Source organism: Dinoponera quadriceps, unplaced genomic scaffold (genome assembly GCF_001313825.1).
Source record: "Dinoponera quadriceps isolate SergipeBrazil2010 unplaced genomic scaffold, ASM131382v1 scaffold397, whole genome shotgun sequence".
NCBI classification, from domain to species: domain Eukaryota; kingdom Metazoa; phylum Arthropoda; class Insecta; order Hymenoptera; family Formicidae; genus Dinoponera; species Dinoponera quadriceps.
This window is the reverse complement of record NW_014554705.1, coordinates 379,077-400,702: the sequence shown is the minus strand read 5'-3', so window position 1 is coordinate 400,702 and position 21,626 is coordinate 379,077. Positions and strand designations below refer to the sequence as shown.

The 21,626-nt window shown below is 41.5% G+C and overlaps 4 protein-coding genes and 1 non-coding gene across 12 annotated transcripts; 4 read left to right on the top strand and 1 right to left on the bottom strand.

The window, feature by feature from the left end:
• On the top strand, positions 1-8,224 carry LOC106740962 (heterogeneous nuclear ribonucleoprotein A1, A2/B1 homolog). 5 transcript variants are annotated; one of them, XM_014612484.1, is made up of 7 exons: positions 1-173; positions 609-820; positions 1,259-1,571; positions 1,695-1,944; positions 2,434-2,613; positions 2,884-3,043; positions 7,384-8,224. In XM_014612484.1, the coding sequence occupies exons 1-6, from the start codon at positions 153-155 to the stop codon at positions 3,012-3,014; spliced, it is 1,107 nt and encodes a 368-aa protein (XP_014467970.1). In that variant the 5' UTR covers positions 1-152; the 3' UTR covers positions 3,015-3,043; positions 7,384-8,224. The 5 variants fall into 5 exon arrangements, with proteins under 5 accessions (XP_014467970.1, XP_014467969.1, XP_014467971.1 ...); XM_014612483.1 differs by lacking the exon at positions 7,384-8,224 and adding an exon at positions 4,594-4,742; XM_014612485.1 differs by lacking the exon at positions 7,384-8,224 and adding an exon at positions 4,654-4,740 and having other exon boundaries at positions 1,695-1,938.
• Positions 8,225-8,243: 19 nt separating this feature from the next.
• On the bottom strand, positions 8,244-18,077 carry LOC106740964 (homeobox protein rough-like). 4 transcript variants are annotated; one of them, XM_014612487.1, is made up of 7 exons: positions 17,967-18,077; positions 17,004-17,166; positions 14,235-15,505; positions 13,701-13,959; positions 10,771-11,005; positions 8,709-8,927; positions 8,244-8,333 (listed from the first exon to the last, which is right to left on the bottom strand). In XM_014612487.1, the coding sequence occupies exons 3-7, from the start codon at positions 14,433-14,435 to the stop codon at positions 8,318-8,320; spliced, it is 930 nt and encodes a 309-aa protein (XP_014467973.1). In that variant the 5' UTR covers positions 14,436-15,505; positions 17,004-17,166; positions 17,967-18,077; the 3' UTR covers positions 8,244-8,317. The 4 variants fall into 4 exon arrangements, with proteins under 4 accessions (XP_014467973.1, XP_014467976.1, XP_014467974.1 ...); XM_014612490.1 differs by having other exon boundaries at positions 10,771-11,002; XM_014612488.1 differs by lacking the exon at positions 17,004-17,166.
• Positions 17,804-19,013, top strand: LOC106740891 (disrupted in renal carcinoma protein 2-like). Its single transcript, XM_014612356.1, has 4 exons — positions 17,804-17,921; positions 17,988-18,287; positions 18,733-18,823; positions 18,890-19,013. The coding sequence occupies exons 1-4, from the start codon at positions 17,804-17,806 to the stop codon at positions 19,011-19,013; spliced, it is 633 nt and encodes a 210-aa protein (XP_014467842.1).
• A 344-nt stretch (positions 19,014-19,357) lies between these two features.
• On the top strand, positions 19,358-21,362 carry LOC106740890. Its single transcript, XM_014612355.1, has 4 exons — positions 19,358-19,517; positions 19,696-19,717; positions 20,254-20,359; positions 20,498-21,362. The coding sequence occupies exons 1-4, from the start codon at positions 19,358-19,360 to the stop codon at positions 20,900-20,902; spliced, it is 693 nt and encodes a 230-aa protein (XP_014467841.1). The 3' UTR covers positions 20,903-21,362.
• On the top strand, positions 19,835-19,907 carry Trnar-ucu. The gene has a single exon. It is a non-coding gene; the product is annotated as a tRNA-Arg (tRNA).
• Positions 21,363-21,626: the final 264 nt, after the last annotated feature.

Sequence of the window (21,626 nt, the reverse complement as noted above, 5' to 3'; positions counted from 1 at the left end):
CCTTGTCCGACATCACGGGGTTCACTTGACTGCGTGCAGAGCGTTTGAGATCGATCGTATTTGCGTCCTCGTAGACTTCGCGCGTCGAATCTTCGTTTTGTTTCGTGCTCTCCCTGTTCAAAAATTCCGCAATCCTGTCTAGGTCTCTCAAAATGGTGAAGATGGAGCATGACGTGAGTACTTATTTTACCAGATATGAATTGTGAATTCGTGGCGCGCGTATCATCATAATCACGCAGTAGTCGCAACACTAAATGGCGTCTTTCTACCGAATGCATGCACTGCCTTTGCTACCACGCGCGATTACTCAATCGAGCGAATCATTTCTCATCGCAATTAGTGCACACACACAATACCGTAAGATGAGCACGAGGCTACAAAGTATTTTTAGGATGCGGAATTTTGTATCCGTGTGATGCTTTGTATCACACGGATATTGATTGCTACTTCCTGTATATACCCTGTTATTTTGCGATGTTCAATTTCTGATGCTGTCGTCATATGAAGTGAATTTTGTCGCAGTTATCGCAATTTTTATCGTAACGCATAAATTTAGAGGATTGGCTTTTTCATATTATGATAGTAATATCAAACAATTATTATTTCAGGATGGCAAAAATGAGCCAGAACATGTGAGAAAGTTATTTATTGGCGGCTTGGATTATAGAACAACAGATGATTCACTTAAGAAACATTTTGAGCAATGGGGAGAGATTGTGGATGTTGTTGTGATGAAAGATCCTAAAACAAAACGTTCCAGAGGCTTTGGTTTTATCACCTATTCCCGTGCTCATATGGTGGATGATGCTCAAAATGCTAGGTGAGAAAACTTATGTATAGGCTACATAAAATATGTAGATTTTTTCTGCCAAGAATTAGAATACCAACAAAAAAACTTAAGTTTGTGGTACTCGATGCTTATTTTTGTGCTGGATCTAGTGAAATCTAATTACATACTATAAATTCTGTATTATGATATATCTTCATTCAATAAGCAATCCAGCAGGTAAAAACACATTTGCTATGTGTTTTATGCTTTATATTTGCACTTAATAATAATAGTAATTATATAATTCTTCTAAAACACATATATATATGTATGTATATCATCATTTATTCTTATACAAAATTTAGTGTGATTTTAGAAAAAAGTAAAATTTAATAAATCTAATACATAAATCTAATAAAGCTCTCAGAAAATTGGTATAAATATCTCGATAATATATGAACATTTTTTTTTATATATAATTTTTCACAGGCCACATAGAGTGGATGGTAGGGTGGTAGAGCCTAAGAGAGCAGTACCTCGACAAGAAATCGGCCGACCCGAAGCTGGAGCAACAGTGAAGAAACTTTTTGTAGGTGGCCTGAAAGATGACCATGAAGAGGAAGATCTCAGGCAGTACTTTCAAAGTTACGGTAGCATAAACTCGATCAGTATAGTAACTGATAAAGAAACCGGTAAAAAGCGTGGTTTTGGCTTTGTCGAATTTGATGATTATGACCCTGTTGACAAGATCTGTCTACAACGTAATCATCAGATCCGCGGCAAGCACGTTGACGTGAAAAAGGTGAGTGCAGCATACACAAACAATCTAAGAGATTTCTCCTCTTCAAGTTTCTCCCTTCACTCGTTGGATCCTTAGTATATTGTCATTATCATGTTATCATTTCGATGATGTTTTTCATTACAGGCTTTAAGTAGAGCTGAAATGGCGTCTGCTTCCGGCGGTGGTGGCGGCGGTGGCGGCGGCAATCGTGGTGGACAAGGCGTAGGCAGAGGGCCACGCGGCGGCAACCAGGGTGGTGGTAATTGGGGTGGACGCGGCAGTGGCGGCGGCGGTGGTGACTGGAACAACGGCGGTAATCAAGGTGGATACGGCGGTGGTAATCAAGGAGGTTGGGGAGGTAATGGACCATGGGAGAATCAGAATCAAGGTAAAGGTAAAGATGGACAAATGAACTTTTTTTCTTATTTAAATGCTATTAAACTTCGTGGGATACTGTATTCGAAACAATTATCACCATTTCTTGGGAATAATATGAATCTTCAGTCTCTTTTAACATATATGTTTCTTTCATGATGCCGTATGAAGATTAAGTACGAGAATTCTTTGCATTTTTCCCGCGTCAATAACATAAATAGAACGCACGGAGAACATGAAGAATGTATAAATATTTTATATTGCAATTATCACTATATGAGAAGGAAATACGAAAACAATTTGAGTGATTAAAACTGTAAGATAAATGTACATCGGACTAACTTGACTATTGCAACAAGAAACTCATAAAATATAATACCGACCATTGCTCTTGCATTGATAAAATTCGAAACAATAATTTTGGTGCGAAAGGTATCCTGCGAAGAGAGATAGCGTTCTCTCGTGAAACTGAGACACTAAGTAGGGAATCGTACGCTACGTTTCGTAGGAGGCGGGTGGAACCAAGGAGGACAAGGCGGCTACAACAGCGGTGGAAACTGGAGCAATGATAATTTTGGTGGTGGCTACCAGCAAGGTTACGGTGGCGGGCCAGTGCGCAACAACTTTAACTCAGGCGGCAGACCAGCACCCTACGGTATTAATTCGGGTCCTAGCGGCCGACAGTCTGGTAATTTTAGATGGTTGCCGTCTTTCGGTAGACAAGAAGGTTGCTACTTTCTCCCTAAAAACAAATAATAGAATACCGCGCGTCACTTGTTTCTCATTTGTTCTTCCACTTTGACGAGGATTCTGCTAAAAGACGAAGATAATGTGTTGCGCAAAAAGCGTCCATTATGAATGCAGTTATCGAGATTCGCAATTAGCTGACGATGGTTTATAACCTTCCATGAAAAATGCTATTCGTTCTCCCTAATCCAATCTTCCCGATGATGTTTAGGACCCATGGGCGGCGGGAATTCTGGTGGCGGTGGTGGATACGGGAATCAGGGCGGCTACGGTGGTAATTCTCTGGGAGGCGGAAACATGGGTGGAGGTGGAGGAGGAGGCGGCAGTGGCAGGAGATACTAGAAAAATGCGGCATATTCTTCTCTCATATGGTAAGCGCAACTATAATCATTTCAATACAATATTATTGACCTGCTATTTCCAAGACGATTTAGTTAAATTACTCGGGATCACGAAATTTTGGAAATACCGAATAATTTATTGCAGATTATTACTTGAGCTTGATATTTTGGGACGGAATTTTTGTCATAAATATATTTAAACCTAAATATAGTTACAGAGAGATTCTCGTGAAATATCATATCGTTGAAACTATCAACACATTTTTCATGATTCAGGTAATTATAATAGAACGATGTTTATGTTTTAATTCATGCTGTATGGATTCTTCGAGTATTAATTATTTAAACTTCAATTCAGGATTTTTTAATCAAATTAGCTTTTTTAGATATCTGATTATAATTTACTGAGAAAAAAGTTTTAGGGACACAGTGATTGTGTTTTTATTGTTGTGATATTTTACGACTTGTGCAAACGATGCAATTAGAGAACACAATTATATCTAGCAATTGTGTGTTGCATCCCTATATCTTCTTTTCCTAACGTAGCTAGAATTTACCTATTTATTTCGCAGTCAAGCAACCAGATAGCATTTTTCGCAATTAACACACGTTTCTGAGCAAAGTTCAAAAGTGTAGAATAGATGAAAACTACTAGCTTAGGCGAAGATAGCGAAGCTGCAGTCTATATTTCTACTTCGCATAATATTCTTATAATATCTTAATGCGATATACCCGAAAGCGCGTTATATTTTATTTTATACATGCATAGAATAAGCCGTATGACGATATAAAAAGTGATAAGGGATTTTTTTGGGGAAAATTACTTAGCATCGAATGTTCGCAATTTGTGTACCTGTGTATTAGGATCTCAGAGGGTCTACAGGGTCATGGATTTGAGAATCTTAGGATACCAAGGATTCGAGTACTTAAAGGTGTAGAAGTTTAAGAATTCTACATTGTAGAATTTGCAAAGCATACTTCGACTGTCGAACAACTGTGCTTGACAGTTTTTGAATTTGAAATTTACAATTTCCAAATTCAAATACCTGAAAGTATGTTACATTCTATGTGTTATACATGTGTGTTCGGATATCTAAATATTTTAAAAATTATAAAAATTCGATTATTTAGAAATCAGATAAAATAGAAAAGATATGGTAAAACAGAAAGAAATGAAAAATCAAAGATTATGAATTCATCAAACGACTTATTACAATACATCCAGGAGCTTTGAAACGTAACAATTAATGCGTCCATAAACATAAAGAACTTGAAACATAAGTATAGAAAGTAAAAAAAAAAAAGAAAGAAAAGACTAAAGAGGCAACGGAGAATTTCACAGATTTTTAATTGATAAATTTTAAGGAATTTAATTGGTCTCATGTATTGACGAGTTATAACAATTGACCATAATTATCTATGGATTTAGAAGCTTCTAACAGGGTTGTCTTTACACAAATTTAAAGACCTATCAGATCCGAGGTTTTCCGGAATCCCTGGCTCGCGCGACCCGATCGGTCCTTTGCACAGTAGGCTAGTAGGGAATTTGACTAACAGATTTCTTAACTTTTGAACCTCAGGTGAAGCTACTACTTCTACTACTTGTTGCCTATAGTCGCCAATACTTCTGTACTGTTTAGTATCGGTGCAAGCAGGCAGGCAGACAGACATGCAGACAAACACGCAGGCAGGCAGACAGACAGACAAACATGCAGGCAGGCAGGCAGGCAGGCTATCAGGCTAGAGAGGGAAGGCAACGAACAGGCAGGAAGTCAGAAACAGTCAGGCAGGCAGGCAGGCAGGACAATCAGGCCAGAAAAAGAAGGAAAAAAGTCGTCAAAGTCGTTAGCATACAATGAGGGAGGCTGTCTGTTTGTTTTATTTTCATCCGTTTCGTTTTTTTTTAAGTATCATATTTTCTCATCACTTACAATCTCTTATCGTAAAAACATCACATTGTTTCCAAAATGTACTTGCACGTTCTTCGCAAGAACTTGCGCATAAAATATTGACCAGGCAGGGAAGGAAACTTTATATGTAGGAAGATTATTACATATATTAGGAAGATCGAGACAGGGAGACAGACAGAGAGAGGGGAATGGGGGGGGGGGAAGAGAAAGAAAAAATGTGTGTGTGTGTGTATGTGTGTGTGTATGTAAGTATGTATGTATGTATGGCAATGAAATTATTCACAAGATTATTCATTAGGATAGACCAATTAATCTACAAAGCTGTACAAGTATTTAAGAGATAGTCGACGAAATAAAATTGATCAGAAACCTTTGCTGTGCATTGTCTTACTTTCGTGACGCAAATTTGATAGGTTGTAAGCTCAGATCGCAGGCCAACGATAGGGTAGAATATACCGGATGAACCAATCAAACTTGCAATCTGAAATATATTTTATAACTTCCGGATTTTTACGTCTTTGTCGACAAATGAAATAAAAGCATATATAGTGGGCAATATATATGTTATCACAGGAGTTGCACGAGAAAAATATTCAAGATAGTAGCGTTATGTCGGTTTCACCCTGTATATGTTAAAGTAGAAACATGTAGATGTACGACAAAAGAAAGTAAAAATGAATGTATTGTTGACTTTTCAAATCAGTGAACTAAAGAATGCCGCCGATATCCTCTGTCCGATATAATTGTATGTGTCCGCAGTATTAAATCATTGGTACAGAAAAGAAAATCTAAAGTTTAGTCTTCTTTTTATCGCGAAGGATTTGACAGAAGAACTCTCGCGCAAGCTCTTTTTCAAAACCTATCATTTCCCGAGGAAAGTCCTTCTCTAACCCCGGAACGACGTTTTTTCAAGCCCTCCGCTCTTTATCTCCTAGAATTGTAGATGACAACTTAAAGCGACATTGAAGGTGCTAGAATAGCGTCCTAGTTAGCCTAGTTTGGATCCGAGGCTTAGTGACGGAGATTAGCAGCTTAAAAGCCAGGAAGAGGCTAGAAGGCAGGCAGGTAGCAGAAAGAGAAAGAGAGAACAGAAAAAAAAAGAGAGAAAGAAAGGATTCTCAGGCTACGACAGACAGGACTAGTGTTTGCTAGGCTTCTCGCTCTAGCCTCTGTTTTGCAACCACAGGTAGGAATGTTTCGTCACTCATTTGTGCTTAGACATATCTATATATAATACATATAAATATATCTATATATATATATAGGGTGCTGAATGGCAACAAGTGTGTGCATGATGTTACAGTATTGTTTTACAGTGTCCTTCGGCGATTAAGTTGCACCCCGTGTAACTCTATACCAGTCAATTGCTATACCAGAGTGTCGTTGTTCATAGAGAGCTTGCGGAAGCTTGACAGATCAGGAGGAATCGGCAGGAATTGGTATTCGTGGTAAAATCAAATAAATCGAATTTCCAACAGTTGCATGCGCCAAATCTCCAAAATCGGAGGAGCGTAACATTAAGTGATAAATATCGTACGGCACTATAGCGACGTTACGATGTTTTTCGCTCAAAATTACGTTTACATGATTGAAAATTAGAACACTCGCCGCTGTATTGCAAATTCCTGCCGATCCCACTCGATTCGCCTATCTTTCGCGGGAAAAGCTTTAGACAGAACGGGAGGCACACTTTCGTTTGTACCGCTGTTGCATCGTTGCTGTCTTAATATAAATTTCTGTTGTTTTTTTTTTCATCCTTTTTTTTCACCAGTGCACACGTGCACACAAAAGTCTCTGTGCAAAAGTATCGTCTCTACTAAGAGACATGTGCTTTTCCTTTGTGTATCATGTTTGAGGATCTAGAGATTATAGCGTCAAATATACGTGATGGCTTCGAGGATCTTCGGCATCAAACGTTTGTAGATGTAAGGATATGTATCTTTGACACAAAAAATTCAATCGGGCGAAATATATCACAGTTCGGGAAGAAGAGTGTTGAGACTTAAAAGAAAATGTTGGCTAGCAAAGGAAGCTGTTTGTATTAGCCGGTGTCCTAGGTTAAAAATGAGCTTTGTTCTTCAAACTTCAAATTTCCGATAGGATGGTTGTGGTGCCTAAGGTTCTGCATAAGGACTCGAGACTCTACAAATCTGGAAACCTTCTAACACTTCTAATAAGAGAAATTAAAAAGACTAACGATTAAAATAAATGTGTAAATGTCGAGTTGGAAAAGAAGAGAGTTTATGAAATTTAACGAACAAATTGAAGAGATCTAGACAAGACGTGAGAAGGACGATGATACGAATAATAGGCGGTTCATTCTCACTTGGTTGATTTGAGTTCTCTTGCTCAGAACAGGCAGGGTGTTTGTTACTGAAACTTTCTTTTACTTTCACTGTATTAATTGCTGTCTTTCGTTTTCATTAATTTCTGGTTTACCGTTTGGGCCGATACTTGAAGAGAGCGACGTGCCTCTACCACCATCGTTCCAAGGTCGCGCCCTCCGGCCGAGGTAAGTTCAAATAATAATCTATTGCCTAATGACAGGCTGTAGCGAGCACTTGGAAAGTACGATGAAATTCCTTTTACCATTCGAAGGCAGGAATTCTTAAGAAAATCTAAAAAGTAAGACTACCAAATATTTTACAGTCACAAAAGTTGAGAAATTTTTAATAATATATTTTGGAGAATCAACAGGTCATAAAATTGCAGAAATAATTCAGAAATTCGGCGACTGAAGGTAACTTGAAAGATAAGAATTCCGTGAGAATATTGAGGCGAGAAATACTTTGAATAAAAAAAAAATAATTACAAACATTTCTATAGATTGAGGATTTGTTCAATTGAAAAAAATGATCACCAAATTGTGAAGAAATAGATTTTACTATCGAAAGATGAAGAAGCGGAGAAAAAAATGAAGGAGTTTACAAAGTTTTAAGTCTTGAAATAAATATATTAAATTTTTTTTCTAGAAGTGTTGGAAACAGATAAATACCTCTAATATCGAGATTTTCAGTGGCGAATTTAGCGATCAATCGCAAGTTCAGATTCTAACTGAAGGGATCTCGAAAGTCTCCGAGGTTGTTTAGTTCAAGTGAAATCTTGGAATCTACTTATATTTCCTGAGAACGTAAAAGTTCTTACATTTACAAATTCAACGAGCTAGGAGTTGAAAGACTTCTGAACAGGCAAAAATCGTAGAGATCCTAGAAATCAGATCTCGGATCTAAGAATCTATTGTCTGATGTATTTAGGTTGTGTAACTATTTTTACACGTTTAATAAACTTCTTTTCTAGACTACAGGATTGTTTCATTCCCTCCAAATTCCCGAAATACATGCGACTTCGCAATTACGATATTTGTTACTTTATTTAACTATTTATCGGATCGATTTTATATACTCGGCATACTGAAAAATAAGCAAGAAAAGCTTTTAAAAGTGTGTGTATATATATATATAAATTAATTAAGTTGATTTTACTTAACCAATGATATATCGGATTCAAAAACCTTGACTATGAATTCGAACCAATTTTTTCGTTTTAATTTTATTCAATAGTTTTTTTTTCTTTTAGAAAAATCAATGCGAAAACTGATCCCTGCAGTTGCTTATTTTTGTATCAGAGGAAACTCGGATCTCGTAATGCCTCTTTCCTACTGAAGAATATCGTGAAAAACCGATTGTTTCAATTGGCTCTCAATCGCATAGTTATACATTCAATTAAAATCGAGGTTAACCTCGACATTAAATAATCAATAGCGCAATTGCGTTAAATTTAATTACATCGTGGACACGAGGTTCGGCGGATTGTCCGATGTTTCGCTTCCGCTGCTGCTGTAGTGTGGTTGATCCTTCAAGGACGGGTCGGCGACGATGGGGTTGCCGGAGACGCAGGAGTGGTTGGTTGCCAAACCGTAGGTATCCTTGTACAGGCAGAGGCCGCAGAATCCTGTCGTGTTGTAAAGCGGCAAGTTCACCAAGCCATTCGAGACGGCAAAGTTTCTGCGAAATAAAATTTCGCATTATTCGCTATTTGATCGAATCAAGTTTTGCAAGTATTGTAGTAGTCGTAGTAATCAACGGCCGAAATTAGTTCCGTCCGTGAGAAATGGTTCGAAAGAACTGTAGAAGAGTGTAACCGCACCACGATCAATCCGCATAACTCTATTTACTGGAGAGAAAGGCTCTCATTCGGCGGAACATTAGGGGAGAATAACAGAATCGTTACCTAAACTGCGGATCGCGTGTTTGGAGCGCGACCCTTTCCGCTCGTTCTTAATACAGAGGTCGGTTAAATAAAGACTGTTATTGTGAATCATTTCCCATCAAGATTTCAACCACTCAGAACCTCATACCGCCTATAACGTAACAAGCGGTCGGCATGACATCCGTTTTCTTTACCTTTTCTTAACATCATTTACATCAGTAGCAAATCTGAGAGGAAGATTTTCATATTGCTCTCACCATATAAAAATCGTGCGGGGACGATTCTTTTCAGGTTTTTGTGTCAATGTTGACTCGAAAGAAGAGACGTTTCGCCTCCCACGTTTGGGACAAATTGAGATCGTGGTGATCTACCCCTTCGCGATCCTTACCGAAGAATACACTGTGGTTACATAGGGTGCGACAAGTGGATGAGAAAATCCTGCGGTTAGCATAGCGAAGTGCATTTATCCGTCGTTTATCCGCCAGTTTATCGAACGTCAGGTGCATATCGACTGAATAACGCCGGGGCCACCACAGGAGGAAGGGGGGTGGCAAGGGCCGCGGGGTTGCGAGAGGGGGTGCGGTGGACCCTGAAGGGCGACGCTCCGCTGTGGTTCGACCGCGGGGTGATTCCCGATGCGATACGCAGCTAAATAGCCTTAAGTAGGATTACGTCTCCGCTATTGTGATCGAAGCGACGTGAAAGGAGGAGGAGTAGGAAGAGGAGGAGCAGAAGGAGCTCGTACAAATTTCGGGCTTTGTGCGCCGCCAGGACGTCCCGACCGACGCCTCCCTCGGCGCCGAATTCCCGCTTGGGCAACCTCCTCCCCGCGAGATCGTTATTGTCAGGCCAATTATTCATGGTAGAATCGCAAACGTGAGATGTGTTTCAGGTGAGGTATGCGATGGTTGCCGCGTTTTAGGACGACGACGACCGACGTCTCGTTTGTTGTACGAGAATGTCGACGGAGCCGGCGAAATTAATAACGACGAAATTAATAATCGTTAAATATGATCCGCATATGATCCGACAAAATAAATATATATATATATTCACAGGAACGGAGTAATTTAAATTGTAAATTCATATAGAGTGTCTTAAAAGCGTCGAATTGCCTCAATCGAGGAAGGGGATCAATTTTGTTGCCTCAAATTCAGCACTCATTTAATTCTGCCCGAGGGAAATCGTCACTTGAAATTAACCGAGGTATATGATCCCGTGTTCAACTTCTCCCTCGTCGGGAGATCATTTCGCTCGAAGCGTAAAATTCGGAGAGCAGCTGATGAAGCTAACGATCGTGAACTAATAACCAGATCGAAAGCGCAATACATCACGCTGACAAGATAACGATTCGGCTGCGGAAACATCGCGCGTGGGATGCAAAGAGACGCGGGATGCGTGCGAGAATCGCCATATGTTACACGTGCGGCCTGCCACGGTCCTCTTCTTTTTCCCATGGCAGCTTCAATAAGGAGGAATTAGGTGCGCGTGTTTAAGTAGCTTTGTGAAATAACAGGCGCTGAATAATGGACGGATCGTAAAAGTTATATCCGGGGTATTCCTTATATTTCGCGGAGACGTGCGTTGTTTCGGAGGAGCAAAAGAGCGGAAAGCATAACTGAGCAAAACTGAGCGTACCGATATTGCTGATCCAGCTGTGCCTTCTCGATCCTCTTGTCCTTGGCGCGCCTGTTCTGGAACCAGATCTTGATTTGCGTCTCGGTGAGCCTCAGGGAAGCTGCGAGCTCGAACCTGCGGCCTCTCGAGATGTACTCTCCGCGCCGGTACTCGACTTCCAACCTCAGGGTTTGCTCGCCGCTGAACGTCGTCCTCTGCCTTCGTGGTCGACCCTCTTTTCTTCTTCTGCGCGCTACTGCGAAAAAATGAGCCTTATAGATAGACGTTTCGTTAATTTTTCCGCGAGGACTTGCGCGCCATGCGATATCCCCTCGAACTTTCATTCGGGGATTAATTAAAGCGAATGTGGACATAACTGAAGTCAAATGTTGACAAGGAATGACTGGCCGGTTCCGATGGGTGATTTTGAACGATTCCATCAGCGTGAAGCAATTAGGACGATCACGCGACGGGGCTGTTCTCGTTCCCAGGAAATTTCCCCCGAACATCTGGATCTTCGAATAACAAAACGAACGTGGTCCATCGGCCCTTAATCCAGAAACTGCGTGTCCATCTTACGATAATTGGAATTTAAGGATGCAATTGAACGCACGCGTGCCAGAGTTCGCTTTTGTGTGTGCTTCAACTTGATTTTGATCCTTATTTATACGAACGCGTTCGATCACAGGTCGATCGTGAGGTAACCCAGCCGCGCTGTAATTTCATCCTCGCCACGTGATAGGATAATTAGGACGCGATGGTTAAGTAAGCGACACCGGAAGCAAAGGCTTCCGTCCGGAGGCCTCGTTCAATCTGACGCGGATACGGGATCCTAATTGCTCCATGAACCTCACAACCCCTCGACGGCGCGAGCGGGTTTCGAGGAGAATGCGATTTCTCCTTAACTGGAAGGAAAAATCGTACGAGTGGAAGGATATCCACGCAACGGAAACGTGACTTCCCGCGATTCTCGATGTTTTCCCGGGATATCCTCCGGATTTCGGGGAGAGGGTGGGTGTCAATCAAGCTTGCATTGGCAAATGTCCTCAAATTTATATGTACATAAATAACACATCAGTAAGCCCCTCAAATAATAATAATAATAATAATAATATATTCCTCTCACAGATTTGGCCAGAATGTTTCAGTTGACATCCCGTTACAACTAACATCATCGTGCCCTACAGCCTTTTTCGTGCGCATTTGAATGGATGAAATAGACGTAGGACGCGACAGGAATCGCTCGAGATCCGCGGTACGAATATAATTCGCGACTTACGAACACCCCGTATATTTTCCGGCGAGTCGAGCCGGTGGGCCGGCTCGAGGCTTAAGGGCCGGGGTAGGAGGAGAGCTGATTTTGAGGGAATACCGCGACGTGTATCTCGCATTGAGGGGCGGCCAACTGCGTCTCGTAATCTCATCACAATATCGCGACGAGGTGTTGAAGCGGGATAAACCCGCGCGGGCGTGTGCGCACGCGTGCGCTCGTCCTCGCGGTGTGTTTTTATCCCGGCGACTCTGCCAAACTTTTTCAGATGAGGAGTGAAATTCGCTAATTCCATCCCCTCGCCTCTCCGCGTCCGCCGGACGAAACGCCCGTAGAATGTATTCCGAGGATCTAAACGTCAAACTGTCCGGAAAGGCGTCCGATCGGCCGTTCTCTCCACGCGATTATCCTGTCCTAGAGATCTGCCGTTTAACCGATTGGAGAGAAACCCGACCGATATCGCTTTACACCCGATATCCTGTTCCGAATATTCAGATGGTTTCCAAAACGCTCACGAGGCATGTCGCGAGGCCCTTCTCGTCCAAAATTTCTCGTTTTCGGCGAAACAGTCTCCTCGTGACGACGAGCTATTGTCGCGCGGTCGGAGAAAGCCCGAATATCCTCTGGACGGACGGACGGCCGGCGGCCGTCGCATAATGCGACATTGCGAAATCTGCTTACCGATTCGCGCGAATACTCGAATACGCAAAGACGCCTTTCGATCTTCAGCTTATAGAAAGAGAGAGTGAGAGAGAGAGAGAGAGGACACGTCGTCCAAGTCCTTTGGAAATGCGCGATGCATTTCCGCGTGCATATTCCCGTACTCGACACGGAGCTCCGCACGACTGATGTACGGGAAACGTGTGTGTTTTTCGGTCGAAATTTGTATCGCATACGTGGGTGCAGGATGCTTCGCGAGACGTACGCCAAATCCAAAGATCGTCATATATGTCATATCGAGCGAAGAGTGCTTCAATGACGCAAGTCCGATTGGCATAATCGTCCTAGAGGTAAGAAGGTTTCAATATAATCAGTTGTTTTTTTAAACGGATTCCGCAAGCCTTGTAGAATTTTCTTTCTTTACTTAGATTTTCATTCGAGAGTATGTAACTGTAGTCGAAATATGTAATGAATTTAACGGTCGCAAGATATCCGAATATGCGGAAAATTGTGTTAATGAAACAACCGATGTTTGAAGAACTTATCGTATCCAGTCTCTGAACATCCAAAAGTTTCAAGAAACTAACGTTACGAAATTATTATTATTATTGTAAGTTGCACAAAATTAATCATATTCAATTATATAATAAGGGACAAGATAAATCATTCAAAAAATTCTATCGCGAGTAACTCTGATTAACACGTTGAGTGCCACGCGCATTTCGGAGGAAATCTCGTTCAGGCCAAAAAATTAAAATTTTTTGATAAGAAATATTTAAGTATATTAATTATACGATCCTGAAATTACTTATTAAACTATGTAATTTTTTTAGTTTTATATTGTACTTTATACTGTCAGTCACCGGTGACTGACGTGGCACTCAACGTGTTAAAGAGTTAATATTGAGTTTGATGAAAATCTATCCGACGTAAATCTTAGCTCACCTCTTTCGTCAAGTTGCGATTAATTAATCTCGAAAAATCTAAACAAGAGATATGGGAATAATAAACGAGACCTTACGGAAAGCTGAGAATCCTTGGAAGTGGTGCTCGGCCATGGGATGATGGCTTGGCAGGCCGTGAAGATGCGGCGGCAGCGCGGGCGGATGTGCGAGCTGCGTCAGGTGCAAAGGGTGACCGGGTGGCCTCGGGAAAAATCCGTGCAGGAAGGGCAGCCTTATACCCGCGAGTACTGAATTCTTCTCCACTCCCTTCTCCTCGGATACTTTACCCCTCGCGACATCCCCCGACGTCTCCTCGAGGTCCTTGGAGTGCGATGCCTAACGGGAGAAATATAAGACGACTTAAATTTAAATTATTTTTAATTAAACCGATCTCTGGATTCATAAACGATCGTAAAAATCAGCCTCTTCATTCTCAAGAAAATCTTCCAGGAACTGCTTTATCATGAATTTTTGATACAATTCATCGTACAAAAGTACATTCAAATCCCTTTCTGTAGAAGTTTTAAAAGGAATAATGTTAAACTAAATGTTGCAAGTTTTCGGAGTTCCGCTGTCATTCAGTGTCATAAGCGAGAAGGAGTTGTACTCACATGTAATGTTTCATGCGTGCCAGGCGCGCCAGGAAGCACGTGCGGGGCTTCTTCCGTGATTTCTGGCGACGAGTCTAGACTCTCCCTCACGCGATCCTCGTCTTCGTTGTCTTTCGTCTTCTTGCTCGCTTCTAAGTGACCGTACAGCCGCGCGAAGAAGCGTCGCGGCGACGACGGCCTTCTCGTCTTCTTCGCAGACATTTAACAAGATGACGTCTAGATCAGATGGTCCATGGATCTAACAGGTTCCGTCGTACGTAGAACGATTCTCTCGAATGAAGATGAAGTTGTCGCGAGAAATTATCGGCTGCAGAATGTTTTCTCCAATCAAAGAGGTACGGGTAAAGTCCTCCGACATAGAATCTCTTTCTCCGATTGAAGAGAAAGAGTTGCGAAAGTTCTTTCGGACTAACTCTTCCACGAGAAATGAACCAGTGGATCCTCGGACGTGAAATATTTCTTCCGAGTGAAGAGGAATGAATCTCGAATGCACAAACGTGGAATGTTATTCCGAGCGCGCGCCGGAACGCGCTGCGTTCAGAATTTCCCACATCCAAATATTTTCAACTTTAATTAAGCGCCTGAAAAGTCCCAAGTATCCAATGTTTCAAGGACTCGAAACTCGAAGGATACAAAGCTTACATTTCCCGAAAATCGGAATTACAGACTCTTCCTACGTTCACAAGTCGGAGTCTCGCAGTTTCAGGAATCGAAGTTGTCGGGGGCTCCTTAAATTTAGCCCATTTATCCTCGAGTCCTTATTTTCCGGGATTCTTACGTGTTTCATGAACTATCTCGACTCGCTTTCTCCACAGAATCTCATTCTTCACCCGACATCGTTGCCGAATTAACTCTCAATATTTATCACACGGGAGCACAACTTTTCGATTCAGGACACAAGACGGAGTTATCCTCGCAGGAGCACCGGGATGAAGCTCGAGCTGTGTGCGAGCTGTGTTCTCGAGACGAAGAATCACAACGCGGATTCGCGAGCTGGAGAACGTCGGTCTCTGCAGGGTGGCACGCGCGTCTGAATCACCTGGCTGTCCTCCATTCTCTCACCTCGTGCTGGCTAGGGTGAAGGACCAAGGTAGGGGGATGCTCCCTTCTCCCGGAGATGTCTCTCCACCCTCCGCCACCCTCTCTTTCTCATGCGGCGCTGCGCCGCCCCTATGCGAAGCCGCACGTGCGGCCGCATTTGTGTGGACGAAAGTTTCGCTTCCTGGACGGATAAACATCGCGCTATCCTCAGGGATATCCTTGTTTCATCTCTGCAATTCGAATGCGCTCTGAGAGCTTCAAGTGATGTCGAGTTTTCGACTTTCGATTTTCCAGCATACCTCCTCGCCTCGTTGCGAATCTCCGATTTGTGGACCCATTTAAAGCGGCAAAAGTACATTTTAACGTTTCCACAATAAGAACGTACAATTTTATATAAGTTAATTTACATCACAAAGAATCTAATTTTCAACGTAGTGCAATTGATAACAGATTATCGGGGAGGCAGTGAAGGGGAGAGAGAGCAGCTTCGAAACAGCTTATTTTAATAACCGCGGTACCAATCATGCATTGCTTCACGAGGAAATGAAAAGGGGCTTCTACGAACGAGAATGAAAGAATGCGCGCGGTTTAGCGTGAACAGCGAGATTATTGGTTGGGTTCATTCCCGATTTTCAATTTTCTCGCGGTGAAACGACGCGTCCTGATTATCGCTACTTATTGGCATTCGGATGTTTCTCTTCTCCTCTTCCCCTTTGATTTTAATCTTAGATTGAAAACGATATCACCCTCCTCGTATGGTCTACCTCTAACGTTGGTGTTATTTTCCTCCTTCTTAATGACAGAATTTCGAGCGGAAAGATTCGGGCACGAAGATGGATTTTATGCGACTCTCACATAATCTTACAGATCTAAATTGCTCTGAAAACCTTTTAAACTTTTGAATTCATATTTTAGTTTCTCAAATCCGAGAGCTTCGACAATTCTGCAATTTTTACGTAATAAGCCCGCGGTATAATCGCGCAGTAATTCTGTAATTTTATCGAGTATATGTGTGTATACATGTGTGTAAATAATTGCGATTCAATAGGAATATTTCAACAAACTTTATAGAAAATTCTCCGTAAAAATCAAATACACTCTCAATATCGTTTCAATAATGACACATCATGTAATTATTCCTCACACGGTATCGCGATTCCGCGATATCGTCTCGATAATCCCCAATTCAAAGATCCGCACTTGTCCCATCCGCATTAACGACCCATCCCTCAAAAGATCAAGCGGCAATAAAATAAATGCAGCAGCAACAACAACGACGACGACGACAATGACGACAACAAGCTCTCCCGCGCGATCTCTATTAAACGTGCAGCAGTTTAAAAAAAGTCCGCCGCTCTCTCCGCATCCACAGCGTCATCATGGACCGCATCCCCCTTCCTCCCTCTGGATTTCGTCTCACCCCCCCCCCTTCCCCCCGCTACTACCCGGATGATCCGATTGTTTCACGTTCGCGTGAGATTTATCTGCGCGACGGCGGCGGAGGCGGATGCTGGATGCCGGACCAATCGGGTAGCGGGTGGAGATCGATGTAATTAGAGAGGAGCCAACCCCGGCGGCGGCAGGATGCTGAACGCGAGGCATGCGCGCGCGGCTCCGGGCAACGCGAGCGCCCGCGCGAGTACATGGGTTTCGCACGCGCTTGTATATATGGGTGTCTAATTCCCTTTGTGCGCCGCCTATTGTCGGCATTACGATTATTACGCTCACGCTGATTTCCTCCTCGTCGTCCTCGTAGTCGTCGTTGTCGTCGTCGTAGTCGGGCGACGATGCAACAATACAATTATCGTTATCCCCGCGGTCAATACGCGACGCTGTCGCCGCCGAGGCGACGACGACCAGCAGCAGGTGCGCGCCGCTTATTGATGCGTTCCTGTCGAGAACGAATTATTATTATTATTATTGTTGTTGTTGTTGTTATTATTGTTGTTATTGTTGTTATTGCGTCTCCTTTTTTGGGGGGGCCGAGTGGCAGCGAAACAGCGAAGCTACGCGCTGTAGCTCCGGCTCGATCAATGCCGAACGAATAGAATGGAATCGTGACGACAACAATTTTATGCATTGAAACGTTGAATCATTTTTTTTTATTTTTTAATAACAGCGAGACGCAAGGGTCTTTAGAGAAATCATCGTGCTGAATGTTGGATACTATTAGAAACATGGGAACTCTTACGAAAAAAGTGCTAGCAGTCAGTACTATTTTTTCGTAAGGGAGACGCTATTTAATCCGTTTATAATTTATTCTTCTCACACTCAACTGGTGTCGTACAAACACCGAGTAAAACTTTGATATATTGAGTCTGATACTGTAACGTTCAGGTAAATCATCGTGATTCGCATCTATGATGTTTCCTCAATTTCACCGAGAAGGGACGAATCGATGGTCAAATTTAAACAGGTCACCGTGTATACTTGATAGCAAGCCCCTTGAACGTTGTTGATAAATTTTTAATTTCATCTTGACACTGACGCGATAATAACACCTCGATCGAGATGACACGGTTATGTAAATGTCGCAGTTTGCCCAGCAAGTTTTCGAGAAACGGCAAGAGGACATCCAGAAGCAGCAGGATACGTCCGCGGAAATTCGCGCGGAGTACAGGAAACTTAGAACTACGTCGAAAGCACGTATCCCGCTGTACGTTCTCATGTAGTTATCGATATCGTACTTACATCGTTGACTGAAGTTGTCAGACGCGCGATCCGGTAACGCAGATAATCACCAAGACGAGACCTCAGCTTTGATAGAGCCGTATCTCAGACCTCGGAAAGAGGCCTGGTTGGCCCTAGCTCTGTTCTGCGCGCTTCTGTGCATGCAATGCTGCGTGTGGAACACTTGGGGCCCGATCGCTGGTTCCAGTTTGCTGGCCTTCCCGAGCTGGGACCAGTCCTTGATAGCCTTGCTCTCTAATTGGGGATGCATCAGCTATATCACCTGCTGCGTGCCCTGCTGTTGGTTCCTCCACAATAAAGGTCTACTTGTAAATATCATATGTAACGTCAAATACGATTTGATTCAATTAGTCTCAAATATGTTAAGAATAAACGATAATCACAATGTGTCGTTGTTATTATATATATAATAACGATAATTAATATTATAGAATTAATATAAGAATTAGTTTTGAAGAGTCAGAAAAAACTAGTTTTTTTTTCTTCACGGGTGTAACAACTGTTTCACGGATTCTGCCGATTATATATTATTTGTTAATAATGTATTCCGTTGTAATTCTTTGAATATGTTATTGCTCAACATAAAACATATTAATTTCAGTTAAGTGCACGTAATTATCTTTTTTACGAAAAGAAATAAATGTGACAACCGAACCCGCGTGAATTTTTCTAAAAGAATTCTCCTGCCCTTGGGAAAGAAACTAAAAAATCCGTGAGAAATGAAAAAAATAGGTTCTTTTTAAGCTATAATAAGAATACCTTCTAGGCCTGTTGATGCCTCTACAAATGGCGGCGATCCTTTCAACCTTGGCCACTTTCATTCGATGTGTTTCCTCCAAGGAAAGAATCTTCACAATGTATGTTACCTTAAATGAGTTATAACTGGCGATCGAGGGATCAAAAGGGATATTTTTCTCGTTCAGAACAGCGCATACCGCGGCCATACTGAACGGATTATCGGGGGTGATCCTTGGTCCTGCCACGGCGCTCGTCTCCGCGGTCTGGTTTCCTCCCGGAGAACGCACAACCGCTACTGGTATCTGCTAATATGTGATTAAAACCATCATTATTCTATTATTCGAGATCACTTGTTTGTTAAGTTAACAAGTCATAGATAGAAACAGTTATCACCCAGCAAACATCAACCAACAGTAATATAACATCAATGTTACAATTTCTGACTCGACAATGCAAACACAATATAACATGTTACGTAACGATTAGATTACTATGAGTGGGAAATCATAATTATGATATCATGTTATTATTAGTATTTGCTAGACATTATTTAGTTGTAATAATTACAATGTATATATATATATATAATTGAAACTTGAACAAAATAATCGGTCACAACTACAGGTATATCCTTCGCTTGCAATCAATTGGGAATGGCAGTCTCTTATCTAATTGGACCGGCCATGGTAGGAAGCACGGCTGCTTTTAATTCCACCTCTTTAGCATGGAAACCGAATTTCAGTGAAAATGTCATTTTTGACGAGGCATATTCCGTAGCATTGAGAGTGCAGATTATATCACTTATGAGAATTGGTACGTCATTCAAGGAAGAATGAGACTATTTGAACCGCAAGTAACTTTAATTAGCTTATAATCGCTCCAGAATTCGTTGGCCAATTCCTGATCCTGATAGGTGTCTTGTGCTTTCTTCCAAAAGAATCTTGTCACTCTGTTATCTTTCTTAAAATTCCTGAACGTCTCGGTCTTGCAGAATCGATCCTGCATCTCCTAAGGTAAAATTTTAATATTGTTACAAAATATTTTGCTTTCCCAAAAATAAAATGGATAGATATTTTTTCGTGATAGATTAACGCAGGCTCATTACCTTTCATTTCTCAGAGGAACACCAAGTCCCTTTGGCGCAGAGGATAGCGCGTTGGACTTCTAATCCAAAGGTCGTGGGTTCGATCCCCACAAGGGATGGGTCCTTTTTATTTTTTTCACAATTCCTTTCTTGTTACAGAGATCCCTTCATATATTGATTTAGCGGCAATAAGAAAATCATAAGATATAACTTTTTTTTTTAAACAATCGAATAACAAATATTTTTCTTTCTCTTTAATCCTATTCTTCGAAATATGTTTTTATAAAAAGCAGCAAAAATTAATGATTTGAAACTTCATTAAAGCTTTTAATTCTTCATTAAAGATAATCAAATTTTAATGGAATTGACAGAGTTAAAAATTTTTCTTTAAGAAGTCGAATACTCTTGTACATAAGTATTATTTAGCTGATATGAGACAGACTACAGAGATTTTCATTATTGCAGGAATAAGAATATGTGGAATCTCTGCTTGGCTGCTGCTCTTAACCAAGGAGTAACTGGACCTTGGCTAGGAATGATGACAATATCCTTTAGTACCAGCATCGCACAGGTCTGCATAATTTGGATAAAAAGAGTTCAACCTCTTACAAATAACTAAATGTATCATAAGAATTTACATTTAATGATATGAATTTTTAGAAATTTCAACTTTTCAAAGTATAAACTTTCAGAGAAAATCTAATCTCAGGAAGAAGCAGACAGGCTAGCTTTCTGGACGATCATTCTCAGCAGTGCTTTAAGCTTGACGGCGTCCTGTTTGGCAGACACGTTTCAAGGCCACCTAAAAGTCGCTCTCCATATTCTACTGATGATCTCGTCGGTGATGTTCCTTTGGGTGCTCCTGCTGGACGATCAAGTGTTGACCTTTCACAAAGGCGAGCTATACACCGCGGTGATCCTGGGGATATCCGCCAGCTGGTCAACTCCCGCCCTTTTCCTTGAGCTCGCTTCCGAGATTGCGTTTCCGGTCTCCGAGGCCATTGTCGGCGGTTACATGATCTTCTTATCGAACCTAGTCGGCGCACTTTTCTATTTCTCATACTTCCTACCGTGGATGAGTGAGAACATTTTATTTTCAGTTTTACGATTATGACATTGAGAAGATCATTTTTCGTCTCGCATTTTATATACGTTTGATTTCGTCCTTTTTTTTATCAGACGAGCATTGGTCAACGTACTGCGTGTTCGGCAACATCACGATCGCGATGATCCTCGTGATTTTCGTCAAGGAAGAGTATATTCGCACGAAGATAGAGTGAGTGTGTAATATGTATATTATATTCTTTTCTTTCTACGCGTTATATAAGACTTACCGTGCATAAGATTTATCAAACGACAGTCCTCCTACGTTTTAGCGCGCATAATGCAATATTACTCACTGTGACTATCAATATTTTAGATCGGAAGTCGACTGGTCGTCTCGGGGAGCAGTAAAAGACTGCCGGAAGTTCCAACGGAAAAAAATCACCGAACTGATCGATAATTGATAACAGTTGCTAATTCGTAATCAATAAATAATGGCGTCTTCAATGGAGAATATACGTCGATAAAGACGCAAACGTGACTTTACTGAACGTCAATTTATTATTATGATCAACACTCACTTCTTTACGTACGCTTATGAATAGGTTCATTAATAGAATGAGAAAGTAACTATTGTAATAATATGTATTATTGACACACATTAACATTATCTCTTATCGATACAATAGTATTCTATCTTTTCTACGATGAAAACTGCGTTATAATTTTTCAAACTGTCTCGAAAGATGGCAGCACTTGCCAGAACGAAATACCGACTCGATCTCAATTCTTCT

What these genes read in the sequence shown, in the direction of transcription:
- LOC106740962 (XM_014612484.1), top strand. Translation starts at nt 153, where the DNA reads ATGGTGAAGATGGAGCATGAC. An exon ending in GATGATGCTCAAAATGCTAG is followed by an intron (nt 821 to 1,258) that starts GTGAGAAAACTT and finishes AATTTTTCACAG; the next exon opens with GCCACATAGAGTGGATGGTA. An exon ending in GAATCAGAATCAAGGTAAAG is followed by an intron (nt 1,945 to 2,433) that starts GTAAAGATGGAC and finishes TACGTTTCGTAG; the next exon opens with GAGGCGGGTGGAACCAAGGA.
- LOC106740964 (XM_014612487.1), bottom strand. Translation starts at nt 14,435, where the DNA reads ATGTCTGCGAAGAAGACGAGAAGGCCGTCGTCGCCGCGACGCTTCTTC. An exon ending in CCAAGGATTCTCAGCTTTCC is followed by an intron (nt 11,006 to 13,700) that starts GTAAGGTCTCGT and finishes ATTTTTTCGCAG; the next exon opens with TAGCGCGCAGAAGAAGAAAA. An exon ending in CAGCTGGATCAGCAATATCG is followed by an intron (nt 8,928 to 10,770) that starts GTACGCTCAGTT and finishes TTTATTTCGCAG; the next exon opens with AAACTTTGCCGTCTCGAATG.
- LOC106740891 (XM_014612356.1), top strand. Translation starts at nt 17,804, where the DNA reads ATGTCGCAGTTTGCCCAGCAAGTTTTCGAGAAACGGCAAGAGGACATC. An exon ending in TAGAACTACGTCGAAAGCAC is followed by an intron (nt 17,922 to 17,987) that starts GTATCCCGCTGT and finishes TGAAGTTGTCAG; the next exon opens with ACGCGCGATCCGGTAACGCA. An exon ending in AAGGAAAGAATCTTCACAAT is followed by an intron (nt 18,824 to 18,889) that starts GTATGTTACCTT and finishes TTTCTCGTTCAG; the next exon opens with AACAGCGCATACCGCGGCCA.
- LOC106740890 (XM_014612355.1), top strand. Translation starts at nt 19,358, where the DNA reads ATGGCAGTCTCTTATCTAATTGGACCGGCCATGGTAGGAAGCACGGCT. An exon ending in TCGATCCTGCATCTCCTAAG is followed by an intron (nt 19,718 to 20,253) that starts GTAAAATTTTAA and finishes TCATTATTGCAG; the next exon opens with GAATAAGAATATGTGGAATC. An exon ending in TTAGTACCAGCATCGCACAG is followed by an intron (nt 20,360 to 20,497) that starts GTCTGCATAATT and finishes ATCTAATCTCAG; the next exon opens with GAAGAAGCAGACAGGCTAGC.